This window comes from Mus pahari, chromosome 8 (genome assembly GCF_900095145.1).
Source record: "Mus pahari chromosome 8, PAHARI_EIJ_v1.1, whole genome shotgun sequence".
Classification (NCBI taxonomy): Eukaryota; Metazoa; Chordata; class Mammalia; order Rodentia; family Muridae; genus Mus; species Mus pahari.
In genome coordinates this window covers 91,630,400-91,646,652 of record NC_034597.1, presented here as the reverse complement: position 1 = coordinate 91,646,652, position 16,253 = coordinate 91,630,400, and the positions used below count along the sequence as shown (strand labels likewise).

Here is a 16,253-nt window from a genome sequence, read left to right as displayed (position 1 = left end):
TTCTTTCTGATGGTTTCGTCAGTGTAATTTTTGTTTGAGTTTTTTTTTTTTTTTTTTTTTTTTGCAGTTGTCAATGTTAAGAAATGATATGTTGTCTTTGTCTTCCGCCAGTTCTCTGAGTTTCTTTATTAGTTCTACCAGTTCTTTTAGAGTTTCAGTGTCTGTATAAGATTTTTAGAGATTTCTCATGATGAAATTTATGTAGAGGGAGATAATAGTACTTCTTTCAGATTTGAGTGTCTTCTGTTTTTTCTTCCCTCCTGATTGCTCTGGTAACCTATGCTGTATTATGTTAATCAGATGGGAGTCTAGTTTTGTATCTAGTCTTAGAAGATGTGCTTTTCATCTTTCATTGAGTGTAATGTTCATTGTATGTTTTCATTTGTGGCTCTGAATGTGTTTAAGGATTTTTTTTTCTGTTCTTAGTTTCTTGAATTCCTTAAATAATGAAGTATGTTAAATTTGTTAAAAGTTAATTTATATAGATTGAGAAAATTAAGCAGTTTTCTCTTTTATCCTCTTAGCGTGGTATATTATTCATATATTTTCTAATGCTACATTCCAGGGGTGAGCTCCACCTTGTGTGGTATGTTATCTTACTGTCATGTTTTATTACATTTGTTAGTATTTAGTTGGGTTTTTGCCTCAATTTTTGTGAAGGCTATTGGTTTGTTGGGGTTTGTTTTTATTTGTTCGAATGTCTTTGCATTAAATATCAGCATAAGGCATGATCTTCCACATTGTCAGTAATCCTTGTTTTTCAAAGCTCACAGCTTGCAGGATACTTAGCAGCCACACCATTTGAGCTGCTGCCAGAAGCATTTGTCTCTTGTCCCTTTACAAAACTCTATAGTACCATGAATGTGACAGGGCTATCAAAGTTTCAAAGGACCAATTAGTGAGTAATTAAAGCTATGACTTCTGTATCTGTGAAGAATGCTATGAAGAAGTTAGTTTTTCACTAACATCCTAGCCGACTTCAGGGAGTATTTTTTCTTTACTTTGTGATAAAGACATGTTATATGGTTTTCAGTTTGTCGGATAGTGACAAAGCAGAAGCAAGGATTAGGTAGTTACATGCAGAGAGAAGAAAAGCATGGGACTTGATACTATATCAAGACTGAAGAGAGAGACAGAGCTGGTCCTTTGCTGATAAGGCCGCCTTATCACTGCAGGCTGCCCACACTCCCTTAACTTCCTGGAGACAGAGTTGGTGCATGTGCTAGCCACAACCCATACTGATCCTTAGTACCAAAACTCCTGCACTTATCAGAAAACTCATAGGAGAATGTCCATATATAATTAATTGTACCAAAGTAGAATCTATTTTGTATAGAAATATATTAGAATTATTAGACTCATAACACATTTTTTCTAAAACTCCTACTTTTCTTTGAAATCAATACAAGAGATTGGAAAAGTGGTTCCAAAAAATGATTATTAAAAGACTAGAAGGATTTCAGTTAAGCCTGTGTTTTATTGTTTGTTTGTTTGCTTCTACTTAGGATCTGTGGTTGTGGTTCAGGGGAATCTGGCTGTGCTGTGTGTGGATGTTGCAAGGCATGTGCAAGAGAATTGGACGGTCAAGAAGCAAGACAAAGAGGGATTCTTGATGCAGTGAAAGAAATGATACCTTTAGACCTCCTTTTAGGTAATTTATTTTATTATGTTGAATATCTTAACCCTCACCTCAATAATTCTAATAGTTGAAAATCCTTCTATCAAATATGGTTTTTAAAGTTAAGGTAATGGTTAATATGAGCATTGTTGTTTTGGGAACGGATATGACCATGGGTGATACTTTTTTTCCCAAACCTTTTATGAAAGGAATTTCTTTTGGGGGTTGTTTTTGTTTTCTGTTTTTATTTTTTTTGAAACAGGGTTTTATCTGTGTAGACTTGGTTGTTCTGTAACTCACTATGTAGACCAGGCTGGCCTTGAAGTCAGAGCCCTGCCTGTCTTTGCCTCCTGAGTGCTGGGACTAAAGGGATGCACCACCACTGCCCAGCTCATATGTTAAGAATTCTTGCAATAAAAATTTAAGGTTAAGGTGGTTTTCTGCTAGCTTTTACTTTATTCATATTTGTATAGGTACAGCTATTATATAATTAAATTATATGACATATGTTATTTTTATTATTTTGGCCAATTATTCAGCTGTTCCTGTACCTGGGGTTAATATTGAGGAACATCTTCAGTTAAGACAAGAAGAAAAACGGCAACGTGTCATTAGAAGGCACAGATTAGAAGATGGAAGAGGTAACTACAGAGAAAAAGTGCAGGGAAACTTTCATACTCTAACTGAGGCAACTGAAATATTTACAGAATACCCTTCTTTAGTAAGAAGTATTAAAGTTCACAACATTCTTGGAGCAAGTGAAGTTACATGGACATATTCACAGCATTTATAATTGTTCTAGTAATAGTACATTTAGTTCAGTAGAGTACTCCTCAACTGCAGTAAAATGTGTGCTGTGTAGCTCTGCGTGATGACTCATACTTATAATTTCAGCACCCTGATGTTAACACAGGATTGCTACAAGTTCCAAACCTACCTGCAGTTAGCTGTTACAAAAAAAGATAAAAGGATGTACCACTGCAAACTGTAAATACCTTTGCTAGTGACAATTACAGATCATATCAATCCTTTCTTCAGACTTTGGCTCATCTGTATTTGACCATAGGTCCATATTTAGTTTAACCTAGGCTGTTCAGGTCTCTTTTCATAGCCAATCACATCATTGCCATTTAGTATAATATCATTATGCTGTCCAGCCATCCAGTGCATGGTTGTGACTTTTATATCTTTCTTTTACTTTCTTTTTTCTTTTTTTTTGATACAAAAAGATTATTTAGAAAAAGGAATTGAAAGTTATGTTTATTTGCAAGGGCAGGTGTATTGCTTATATTATTTCCTTATTGTTTAGGACAGTTTCTTAACCTGAAAATATATTTAATACTAGTTGTACATAAATGACATTTAAAGTATATGAATAAGACAAAAATAAATATTATGTTACTAAAATTGTTTTCCAACAGAACCTTTCTTTGTATAATTATGATGAAAAAACGTTAAAGATTTGTGATTTAATGTTAAATTAGGCAAACTCTTACTTAGAAGAACATATTGACATTGCATATTTTCAATACATCTCAGAATGTATAAACATTTAGTATAGAAATAAACATATTACCATTTTTATATATTTTCATAAACTCGTGGTAACTTCTTACCATCACTTTTCATTTTTCTTAGTTCTGTTTTATGAAATATAGTAAGTAATAACTGGCGTCCCTGTAACCTTTCAGAATGTACAGAATATTGTTTGCAGAAGCAGAAGCAGTGATGACTGATAGATAGAAGGAGTGTTTGCCTCTTTGGCTTTATGCATGCAAAGTCATTGCCTTTAAAGGATTTAATATTTGTAGACGTGCTGTTCTTTTTACATGTCATAAATGTTTGCAAAATTTGTAGGTTGTAGGTCTCTAACATGGCAATTTATGTCTCTTACATTAGTGGTATTTTTGCTTAAGGGTATTGTCTCTTTGACATTCATTTTTTATTCTTTGATACATTAGTTTGAGTCACATAAATTGATGTACAAAACCCAGTAATTTCATAGATGTTATTCAAAGTAGAGCTTTTACTTATTACAGTGGGTCTTAATGGGACCATTGTTAAGTGGGCACTTATCAGAGGGACTAGTTCTCAGGCCCCACCTACTGAGTCTAAAATTTGGATATTAGGGGCTAGCAAAATGTTGTTTAACAAGTTTTCTAAGGGGTTCCGGTGATGCCAAACTCATAAGCCAGTATTTTAGACTGTGTGGGTCAGTTCTGTCATAGTTATGCTGGAGAAGGTTGCTTGTTTCTGGTTTCCCACACAAGAACAGTAACAATAGAATTGTAATGTTGCAGCTCCCACTCCTGCTCATTCGTTAGTGATGAATTTATACCCACGTATGTAGTTTAAGGGTTTGGTATGCTATTCTCATATTTTAAGTCTGCCTTTGTTGTTTCAAAGTTGATCAACATTCAGAACTTAGCACTATATTAAAGCCTATTAGTCAGCTGTAGGCCTGTTTGTACAATTTAGTACTGTTAAATGACACAAGCTGTCCCGTAATGCTGTCACTCTCAGTGGTAACTCAGTTGGATAATCATTTACACTGATGACCTAGCTGTACTACTGTACAGATAAGGCCGTAGTGTATATTAGTGACCTGTGTGAAAATGTCACTTAACATGTGCTAAGCTGTAATTGTTGAATTAGAGAAGAATTAGAATTAGAAAAATAGTCCATTTTCTTTTAAGTGATACTTTCATATCTCTGTCCTTGACATACTTGCTTTTCTTACAACATTCTGATTCTGATTGTAAAATGTTTAATTTGATAAAGAGCAATATTCAGTTGCTTCTCAAGAATAAAAGAGATTCCATTTTGATACTTAAAAATCTGTTTGGACACAAATGAGGATATAAAGATAAATTTATTAGAAAGTGGCCAAGTTGCAATTGCAATTGTTAAGACTCTAAAGGCATTGCATGATTGATTTAATACATGAATACACTATTAATTTAAATTCTAATGCCACATAAAAGTATTTTAAAATTAGAATATATGAAGGACTTAGAAAGTATAATTCTTCATGTAAATAGAGAAATAGAATTTTGTTATAATTTCTTCTATAATTTTACATATGATATTGCTTTGTTATTTTAGATGATTTTATCTTGTAATGCAGACTGATGAATACTTTTAATAATGCTTTCTATTATTTAAATTTTTACTGCATATAAATAGTATATAATTGAAATAGTATAAGAAATTAGGTCCTATTCTTTGGTTCAGTTATAAAGTTTACTTGTTTCAATGTCATCTAATCAAGCATAGGCACTTATGCATTTACAAAAGTGGTCTGGTGTTATATATACATTTGCAACAACCCACTGTCATTTTAGTCTAGAATAAATACAAATTCGGTCAATCAGTAGACTCTACTAAGTTCATCACAAACTTATACAACCTTTATTGGTTGGTTGACACTTGGGTTCTTTTTAGGCTTTTGAGAAATCTGTTGAAATGAAAATTGTTAAACTTAAAACTGTGCGAAGAGCAGCTCTTGCTTTTCCCAGGCATAGAATGCCTGAGTCACAGAGCATCTACTGTGGAAGAGTCCTGTTTCCCACTAGTGCCCCTTTTATTAGTTTTTCTTTTAATTTTTGCACAAGGACAGTATAGTCTCATTGTTAATTTAAACAGCACAAAATACTTTTTTGCATAAATGTGCTGTGTACTTTGCAGTTTAATGTCTTAATGTTCTTCCATTGAGGGGTTTCCATAGTCCTTCAATTAATTATAATCGTGTATGGGTTATTTTTAGATTTTTCCTCAATTAATGAGATAAAATGAAAATAAGTACCTTTGACCTAAAATTTCTTTACAACTTTGAAGGGATTTTCCTTAGGATAGGTGAGAACTGTCGTTGATGTGTGTGTGGGCAGGGCATGTATCCATGGAAGCATTTGTGCCCGAGGTGGATATTGGGATGTCTTCCTCAGGTGCTTTCCAGCCTTAACGTTCTTGAGACAGTGTCTCTTCCCTGAACATAGAACTCGCCTTTTTATCTTAACTACCCAGAGAGCTTGGGGTAGCCACTTCCTCTGCCCTGCTCTTGGTCTTGCCATTACTGCTTTTTAATGTAGGTGCTGGGAATTGGAGCTCAGGTCCTTATGCTTGCATGGTAAGCACTTTACCTACAGAGCTGTCTCCCCAGTCCCAAGAATAATAGAGAAATTATTAGTATATATCACTAATAGTTTGCTGAAAAGCTTGTCTTATTTAATGCTGTCATTCGCTCTACATGCTTCTTACATTGTGAGTGGGCTCTAAATAATCTACTTTATATACATACATAATGTGAGCTGTTAGATAACAATTTTTTTATTATTTCAAACCTCCCATTTGGTAGTGTGTAAACACCACCCTTCATTAGACTGATTCTTGAAGCAGGGTGTATGTATGCCTTATTTCCTAGTTGTTGTAGTAAATGTTTAATCTCAGATTAGGGGTTTCTATCCCACCTTTGATCAGTTCCTGGAAAAAGACACACAACCTTTATATTTATAAGCCTTAGTCAGCACTAAAGCTGGGCAGATATATACCTTTTGTACTATTATGTCTACTTCCCTTTCAATAGCCCCAAGTTATAGCTTGGTATGTTCCATCTGGGCTGCTCTTAATTCTAGTTGGCCATGCTTTCATGATTCACATATCTATCCCATGGTGCCTCTCCTCTCTCCACCTTCTCCTCTCTTTTATCCAGATCCCTTCCTCCCATCCCAATCCCAGGAACTTAAACCTCTGCCTACCTCTCTTCTTCCCAGCTATAGGCTGTAGGCATCTTTATTCACTAATCAGGATAACTTGGGGGCAAGGTTACATAGCATCACTTGGGTCTATGTGCATTTTCTATTGTCCTGGGGATAACCAGGCTTTGGAGAGGGGGGCAGTATTTAACATTATAATACATAGCAAAAGACCAAATCTCAACACCTAGTTGTTCTCTTAAATGGAGTCCAAATTGGAATATCTTTGCTAGATGATTGAAAATAATTCAGGCATTCCTGATACCTCTAGAATGGAGGTTGATTCTATCAAACATTGTGTTTGTTTTGAGCCAAATCAGACTCCCAAGGGCTGGAATTATAGAGGAGTACTATCATGCCAGGCACACAAACTAATATCTCATGACTGCATGCCTACTTTCTGTTTTGGCTTTATGTGTTATTAATGACAGAACAATACTGCTTAACGCTCCAAAGTGTCTCTAAATCTTTAACTGGAATGTATTTTCCATCTCTTTTGTTAATACCACATTTTTTGGATCCTTTCTGAGTCAATCAAATTAATTATAAGATTTTTCATCCTTTAATGACATACAGACTTCTTTTATTGCACTAATAATATCATATGGTTGATTTTTTTCCTAGTGTGGTTCTATGTCTTTATAATTTCATTGCTAGTACCTAGTATTTGCTACATCAGCAATAACTGAATGTTTTGTGAATACATAAATGGTCAAGCCTGTACTTGGGAAAAGCTATCTCAGTTTACAGTGCTATTCTGAGCTTCATGTTTTCTAGGCATGATTGCGCATGTACAGTGTTCATGTGTCAGACAGAAGATTATTAAAAGATTGAATTTAGTGAGAAACTAATTAATGAATTAATAGCTGTATTTTCTATGTAAAAATATCTCCATCAGACTCCCAAGTCAGAAAATGGTAATATAGCTTCCTATGTTATAAGTTATTACGTCAATATTCTTTTTTATAGGTGGAAAGTATTTTAGAGTGTTTATGCTAATTTCTTTAGTAAATCAAATAATGATGATACTTAATGAGGAAGTAAGATATTTAGTTCATATTTGAAATATGTATTTTGGTTCCTTTAGAAATAGAACTCAATTTATATTAATTTACTGCATTACAGGAAAATAATACTTAATTCTCCTAACAGTAAATCTGCTTGGTTCTACTATAATTAATCAAAGAAAATATTTTTCTGTTTTTCAATGCATTGGTGCTACTTATCCTTTTCTAGGAACAGAATCAAAATTTTTTCCTTCTTTGTTTTGTGTTTACTAAAGGATACTCTATATTTAAACTATTTCTAAGAGTAATTATGACTATAGTTTTAATTTTTACATTAGAAAAGTTAATTAAAATGCAGACCAACAGAGAGTTGTGAAAATGCTTTATTAAAAATATTCAGCATTTATATATTTTCATAATTCTCTTTTCAGATGCTAGTAATTTAACTCTCAAATTTAGAGTTTTTTAAACTTTGGTTTTGTTGAAGTTGCTAAAACTTAAGATTATTATTCTTATGTCCTTCAGATGTAACCTAAATTTCTTTTTCTTTTCAAGCTAAATGTTCACAAGAAAAGTGATCTTTTAAAAATTTATTAAAATTATTTTGATTGTAAATATTTTTCTTAAGTACTAAATAAGTAGAAGAAACAAATATGTGTGATTATGTTTTTTATAATGGTATATATGGTGCTTCAGAAAGAAATGGTTTAATGAATGATAATTAATGTTTCTAAAATGTTACTTGAATTAGATAGCCCTATGCACTATCAGTATGGGACACAGTCCAGGTCATCCTTGTTTCCACAGATGTGGAACACACAAATGAATGTCAGTGACAATTTTACCTTGGTTTTATAGCACAGGTGTTAGAGATCTGCTAACTTAAAATGTTGTTGTATACTATTATTTCAATTGGAAACAAACTTGTTTTCATTCAATATATGTTTACTAATCTTTAAGATATGGTATCCAAAATTCTTTAAAGATTATTTTAGTATAACTTCTAGTAATCCACTTGAGATTATGTGTAAATGCCCAGTTTTTATAAGAATAAAAGATTGGATTTTTCCTTTATAAACTGTACTTGAGATAATAATGTGTCAGATTGAAGTAGTTATTGGAAAAGAAGAATTGGAAAAAGTAAAATGTCCAAAACAGTTACAAATAAATTTCTCATGCTTTTGAGTTTTAATTATTTTTGTTCATTATAGTGTTTTCCTTTTGTGAGCTTTTCTATGCACATGCAAAATGTTTCTCCTCAGGCCCCCTTGTATTTGCTGGTCCTATTTTTATGAACCACCGAGAACAGGCTCTAGCCAGACTCAGATCCCATCCAGCTCAGCTAAAGCATAAACGGGACAAGCACAAAGGTATTTGGTCTTCCTTACCACCTAGGTGGGATGCTCTCCAAATTTCTTCCACTCAATGGAATTTTGTCTCTGGGAAAATGCACAAAACTGACTCTTCTGCTCTGCTTCTGTGGTGTAGCCTGAGGAGAAAGGACACGCTCAGAGTGGGACTGTCCTTTGTGGCTGCGGTGCTTCTTTCTCTCTTTCTTGTTGTGAACTGCAACAAGGAATGTGTTCTGCAATCTATCTTTTCATTTGCTTTCCTCTTTCATTGCTTTAAACAGGTAATTTTTTATTCTTTGTCATTTGCCTTTTGTAGGTCACAATGTAAGATTTTAGTCCAATACTGTTAATATGGGATGTCATTTACAAAATTATGAAGTATAGTATGTAAAATTGTTAAAACTGCCAATACATTTCTGCTATTTTTTTTTCTTTTTTTATGATTTTTCGAGACAGGGTTTCTCTGTGTAGCCTTGGCTGTCCTGGAACTCACTCTGTAGACCAGGCTGGCCTCGAACTCAGAAATCCGCTTGCCTCTGCCTCCCGAGTGCTGGGATTAAAGGCGTGCACCACCATGCCCGGCTCCATTTCTGCTATTTTAATGTCAACAACATATAAGAATATATAAATACTTGAAGGCCAAGTGGAAAGCTGTAACTGGAGAGTAAAGCTTAGAGATGTGTTGTAGTTCCCGAGAGGTCAGAGCTCTAACCAGGGAGACTAGGAATCTCCCCCTGCATCATTCTTTCTCAGCAGGGCTCTGGGTTAAGTGTAATCATTCCAAAGTGTGTTTATGTTTGTTTTAAACAACCTGTTGTATCTTGGGTAACATCAGGTAATAATATAGTGTAGATAATTTTATATATGTCTAAATTGTATCTTGAATTGCAGCATGTGAGACAGGTACTCATCATTCATTGGCTAATGCAACTTATTTTTGCTGTTTTCTAAAATGCCTAAGGTGGGGCTGATGATTATTGGAAGTTTTAAAAAATTTTTCTGCATAGACAGGTTAGTCTAATTACTATATCTACCTTGCTTTTTTCTTTTGCCTAGAGACCTTTAACCAGTCTTTAAAAGTGATTTTCATGTGAGAACTGGCAGTCATATACTCTTGATTATCTGCCCTTCTCAGCTTCAAAGTAGACAAAGCAGTGACTTTAAACTAAATATATAGATTAAGTTTATATACAGTATAAACATATAATAAATATAGGAGAAGCAAGTGTTTTAGATGTATTATTACTTATAAGAAATAATAATTATTTCTTATATTATTTTACTTATAAGATCAGATTTGTGTTTGCTCTATTTACTGGGTAATCAAACAATTTATATATGTAAAACTTTTACAAAGTATTTAGAATAAATTATGTAAATTATATTTGCTATTTGCCAGACTCTGTGGTATCATACTCCACTTTTAGTACAGACCTTCTTAATCTCTTTTCTCCATAAATGTACGTTGGTGAGTTCTTCTAAAACTTTACATAAAGTAGAACAAAATATTTCAATTTTATGATATACATTACAATCTTAATATATTATTACAAATCACACTTGAAATTTTGTTTTGAATATAGTATTTAACGAAGACTGTTGTTACAGATTTCAGTCACACTTTTTCCACGTTGGAGACTAGTAGCTATAGAACCTTTAAGCAAAGCAAGAGTCTGAAATCACTCCTGTGTGCACTGGGATAGTTTTTGTAGAGCTATAACAGTCTCTTTGAGAAGGAGGTGATATTTCAGAACCAGGTTTGTGCATTTATATATTTTCCTGGTTTTATAAAGTGAGATAATTTCATCTGTTTACTTCAAGAGGAATGCAGTGTTAGGTTATGAGACGGTGTCCTATCTATACAAAATATTAGCTTCCCACTTGCTGCTGTCTGCCTACCCACTATGCTAGCTGTCTAGCTCCTTATTTGCTCTCCTGTCTTTTATTCCTCTCTAGTGACGATTCTTACTGCCTTTCACTGAATTTTAATATTTCCCCTTTATACACTTTAAAAAAAAAAAAAGTACTTTAGGCTTTAGTTTACCTCTTAGTTCACTGTGCTAGTTTTCTTCTGACTTAAATATAATTATGTTGATAAACGTAGGATGACAACAGTTACAGTTTCTGACCTGTGACTTAACATGGGTTAAACACTAGATTTATTAGTAACAGTGCTTTCTAAAATGGAAAGCTAGAGAGCTCCTGGCAAAGTCGAAGGACTTCAGAGATGCTCATAGGATGGCAGTGTGTGATCACAAAAACTCCACTTTGTAAGACTGAATCACAGAGTGGAATTCTGTATCACATATATTAGGTTACAGTCATAAACTAGATTTCTAAGGGATTCTTGGATTAGTATTTTCTCCAGCTACATATCAAAGTCAGGGAAGTTTTTTGATATGTCATACCTAGTTACGAACATCTGAATTATTCAAGAAATAGTCTTAGAATCTATCTTAGAGTGGCTGATGTGACGTTCTGAAGACGGAGTGTTTTCTGCTATTTCTATTTAAGAATGTGTCTTAGGGTTTTCATTGCTGTAAAAATACAATATGACCAAGAACCTAGGGATAACATTAACTGAGGCTGGCTTACAGGTTCGGAGATTCAGTTCATTATCATCATGGCAGAAAGCATGGCACCATCCAGGCAGACACTGTTCTAGCAAAGGAGCTGAGAGTTCTACATCTTGTTCTGAGGGCAGTTAGGAGAAGACTAGCTAACTTTCTACTCCAACAAGGCCACACCTCCTAATAGTGCCATTCGCTGGGCCAAGCAAAGACAAACCTTCACAGAGTGTTGAAGAGTATAGTGGAAGCATGAGCTTTAATTGGGGTTCAGCGTTCATGCTACGTCTTTTATTTACTCAAACCACACAGCTGTTCTATATTTGGTAGTCCTTTTAGGGTCTGTATCTTTATTTTAAAAATAAGAGTAATTTATAACCTATATTCTATAAAGATTATATTAAAATTATGAGATGTATGTGTAATTTTTGCACATAGAAATCCGTGAATCCAACCATAACTCTCAGTGGCTTGCTTTGCTTTCTATTTTAGAACTCTCTTGATATACAAGACTTGCAATATCATTAAATATGTAAATAGTTTATTTTTACTAAAGATTAATAATTTGGTGATTTGATAATAGGGAAAACACATGAGCCTTATTAATATCCAAAATCTAAATTAGTTCCGTCATTTATGATTTTGGACTTGTTGGTACCCCTTACGGTTTAGTAAAATGGTCAAAGACTACTGTGTTGTTGGACTGCTATGTTGATTAAAGCAAACAGCAACAAACAGCAGTGGTAAATATTGATTGGATACGTTCCATAAATTACTCTGTTTAATCTGCCAAAGAACCTTGTGAGGTGTGCACCACTGTTGATGTTTTACAAGTGGGAACGTTAATACAAAAGGCCCCGTGTCTAGCTGTGACTCCCATGCTGGGATTCCTATCCAGCTTTATCCACAGTGACACTGGAAGTTTTACAGTGTTTATGGCACAAATCAAGTACTTAAAATATTGCAGTAGCTACCTCTCTTGTTCTTTTAAATTTAACTATTTTGCTCAAAGCACTCACTGTATTCTGTGACCACTTTTGGTTTGTTTAACTTATGTTAGCCAGAAAATACCTGACTTTATGTAAAAATTAAATTTCAAGATTATAATCCTTCAGATGCCAAGTCTTTTTTTCTTCTACATAAATATGTTCAGAGAAGATAAATGCAATGTTTTAATTATATATCTACCAAATCGTCAGTTTTAATATCATATGATAGATATCTGTAAACATTGATTAGAAAAAGACAGTTATGGTCATGCTAAGAAGACCATTATAGGATTATTCAGATTTATTTATTTATTTATCGTAGCACAAAATGAAATCTTTTGGTTGCTCATTTATCTTTTTCTGAGTAATGAGCTTCAACATATTTGACATTTCTGAATTTCACTTGCTGATTCTTGATTTGGACTACATTTTGGCTGTTTACTAAATACTTCTTTTCAAAACTTAAAAATATTCAAATTTTATAATTATATCATTTTTCTATGAAGACCCCAATGTGTGTGTGTGCGTGCATGCATGTGTTTATGCATGTGTGTGTTTACAAAGTCTGCAAGTGACTAAGACTATTTTTTATTAATACTTTCACAATCTGTAGTAATTAAGGTATGGTTTTACATACAGGGTGTTTACATGAACTCTTTACAAAATGGTACTAGTAGAAAAGAAAATCTTTCATTCCCTTATATCAATTTTATTTAGTAAACTATTAGGCCTTGAAATTTTTTTCTTCTGTGATGTTGTACATCTTTTGTGGGATTTGTATCTCTGTTAGCCTCCAACTCAAGGAAAGAGATTCAAGTCAAGGTAGAAGTTTTTAAATGGACAAAATACATTTATATAGTGGAATATGTTTTATTAAGTCTGGTAAGATCATAAATCACACTTTCTTTCAATAAGTATATATTTTGTCAGTTATGACAAAGTTAGAAAGTTTGTTCCCATCTAGTACTTGATTTAAATAGATAACTCCTGGAAAATATATATTCCTTTTTGTTTGAGACCTTTAATGTATTCCACTATCTTCCAAGATAAGAGAGAAGCCTTTACACAAAAAATATATTTTATCTGAACTGCAACAAAATACTGAACTTTTAAAATTTGTTTTTTTCTTTGATTTAACAAACTCACGTTAGAAAATTTATCAAAAGAGGTGTTATTTGTTATCCTGATATAGTAAAACCTCTCACTATTCCTGTGTAGTATTTTTGATATTTTTAAATAAAATTTCAAAGTAATTTCTTCCTCTGAATTTTCAGGGTCATACTTTTAAGGGGAATCCTGTCTAAAATCACTAGCTTTTCAAACCAAGGGCTCAAGAAATGAAGGATTCCTTCAACGTGCCTTCAGCTTCTGGGTCCGGCAGTTAATTCTTGTATGTTAAAGGACTTTCATGTTTATGGTACATTTTAATGTAATGTCAGCCTATTTTGAAGTTTAATGTAGGTGAATACATTTTCTTCATTGTAGCACTTAATATATAATCTATATTGCTTGACAATAACAAACTTGAACTTTTACATACATATTCTGTAATTAATACTTCTTCATTAAGTCACACTGGCCCACCCACTTTATGCTATTCTGAACTAGTGAGGTTTTAGTGTCCAAGTGTTAGAAAGTGTTCAACCTTTTCAAGATAAAGTCACTTACAGCAAAGAAAGTCATATTTTAGGACAAGTTTGTATTAACTAAATATTGATGGAAGTAAATCAAAATGAATGATTTATTGATGGAAATGAAAATTAAATGATTCAGTGTTCTTGTATTTAATATTTTAAAGAGGGTAATAAAATCCAGAATTCAAACTGTTTGCTATAGATTAACATATGTATCTGCATGTTTAATGCACTTGTTTAATGTTTCTATGCCACAATGGAGTGGTTCAGCCCCGTTGACCTGTTGAAATTCCTTCCAATTTCATACACACTGCGTGAAAGGAATTTGACTATTGATAAAATAAAGGTCACATTCTAGATTGTAATGTATAGTTTTTGTTTCAAAAAGCAAGTTATGTGTCTTATTTACACATTTCTAAATTCAAGTTTTTAAAATTCTAGACTGTGGAAGTTATGGTTAGAATGTCATATAATTTCTATATCAAATAAAGAAAGCAGTGGTTGAGAGAAGCCTAAAGAGAGGTGAAAATTATCAATGAACAAACTAAAGATAGAAAGAAGGCAGGAGGGCAGACCGGGGACTGGCTACCTTACAGCAGGTGAGGGAGGCCACACTAAACACTGAGAGGGAAGGTAGAGGAGCAGTGGGGAAGGAGAGGCCATTGAACTGCAGGGTCCTGAAGAAAGCTCTTTGGTCTTTTATCAAGTTTCTTTTTAAGTTTAGTGCCATCCTTATGGGCAGAAAGGCAGCAGCCTTTCTGAGAGCTGGTTAAGAAATCAGTCATAAAAAAAAAAACAAAACAAAACAAAACAAGAAATCAGTCATTTTTGAGTCTCCTAGGATTTTTTTTAGATTAGCAATTACTAACAATATTCCTAAGTAAAATTATTGTTAGGTGACATTGCATGTAATTATTTTTTATTCAGACTATATTCTTCCATATCAAATTTAAATTTCACATTAAAATTTTATTTCTATTACTTAATTGTGCATTTTCATTACATAGCTAATTAGCTTACTAGATTTTACCAGATCATATCTTTATTTTTTACTGATTTAGTAGGCTATAACAGAAGTGTACTATATATCTATTCAGACTGGCTTCTTTAATGATAGCTTCTTGATCTATCTCTTCTAACAACTACAGGGTCTTCTTGCTCATTCCTTTTAACATTTTTCTCCTTTTCTTCCATAGTAAACTGATTTAAATTTCATTATGAATATGAATAATTATATAATTGTGCATGTTAACACTTTCAGATGGAAGTGGAGATAGAGGGGAAAAGGACGCCAGCAAAATCACCACCTACCCGCCAGGCTCTGTGAGGTTTGACTGTGAGCTCCGAGCAGTGCAAGTCAGCTGTGGATTTCACCACTCAGGTAGCGGCCGGAACCTTAGGGTACAACTGCCTTTTTACAATTGTGTCTGACTTGCTTAGAATTGATAGATACTGCTTGTTACCTGCATGACAAGGCACAGTATCTCTCAAGTCGCTGGGGTTTTTGTTTTGTTTTGTTGTTATTGCAGAATCTTAAAAAAAAAAAAAACAAAACAAACTATAGCATGATGATAGAGTATTATTATACTTGTCAAAAGATCTAAATTCTAGTTTGTCTGCTGATAAACCTATTTTCAGGAAATTACAGGAAATGAAATAATTCCTGAAATGCCTTTTCATTCTAAAATCTATGACTTTCATAATATTGTCTCATGTTTTTTTATTATTGAATTAGAAATGTATATAATTAAATAATAAAATGAACAAAATAATTATATTTTTAATAAATTATTGACATTGCATTTAAATAGCTTGGGTTGCACTATTCAACCTTTTTCAAAATTAAAAGTTAAAAAATGTTTTCTTATTTGATAAGCCATTGGCAAGCCTTAGGCTCTGTTACGTTGTTGATGTGTATGATTGTCTAGACTACTGTCCTACCTGACAGTCTCTAAATATTCTAGATTATTGGACAGGATTTTATATGTCCTTACACATTATTAAGATAGACTAACATATATCATTAAATGTTAATGTTATTTAGTGGTATTTATAAGAGATTTAGAGTGTATTATGAGAAGCGTACATTTTTATGACCTATAAAATACTCCCCAGAACTAAAATTATTAATTTTCATTAAATTAGAATTATGCAAGTTTTTATCTATCTATCTATCTATCTATCTATCTATCTATCTATCTATCTATCTATCTTTCTTTTTGAGAAACAGTCTCACTATGTACCCCAGGCTGGCCTAGAATTCAGTTTTTAGATCAGGCTGAACTCAAACTCACAGAGATCCATCTGCCTATGCTTCACAAGGACTAGGATTCCT

At 33.1% G+C, this 16,253-nt stretch overlaps 1 protein-coding gene across 11 annotated transcripts in view; it reads left to right on the top strand.

Annotated features, from left to right (window-relative positions):
* Window positions 1-16,253, top strand: part of Mycbp2 (MYC binding protein 2) — a 230,396-nt gene that overhangs the window by 68,287 nt on the left and 145,856 nt on the right. For 10 of the 11 annotated variants that reach the window (XM_021203101.2, XM_021203102.2, XM_029541560.1 and 7 more), the window contains exons 16-19: window positions 1,506-1,651; window positions 2,158-2,259; window positions 8,639-8,746; window positions 15,180-15,299. In XM_021203101.2, coding sequence (XP_021058760.1) covers window positions 1,506-1,651; window positions 2,158-2,259; window positions 8,639-8,746; window positions 15,180-15,299 — 476 coding nt within the window. The remainder of the gene's footprint in view (window positions 1-1,505; window positions 1,652-2,157; window positions 2,260-8,638; window positions 8,747-15,179; window positions 15,300-16,253) is intronic. The other variant, XM_029541562.1, reaches the window with a different exon arrangement.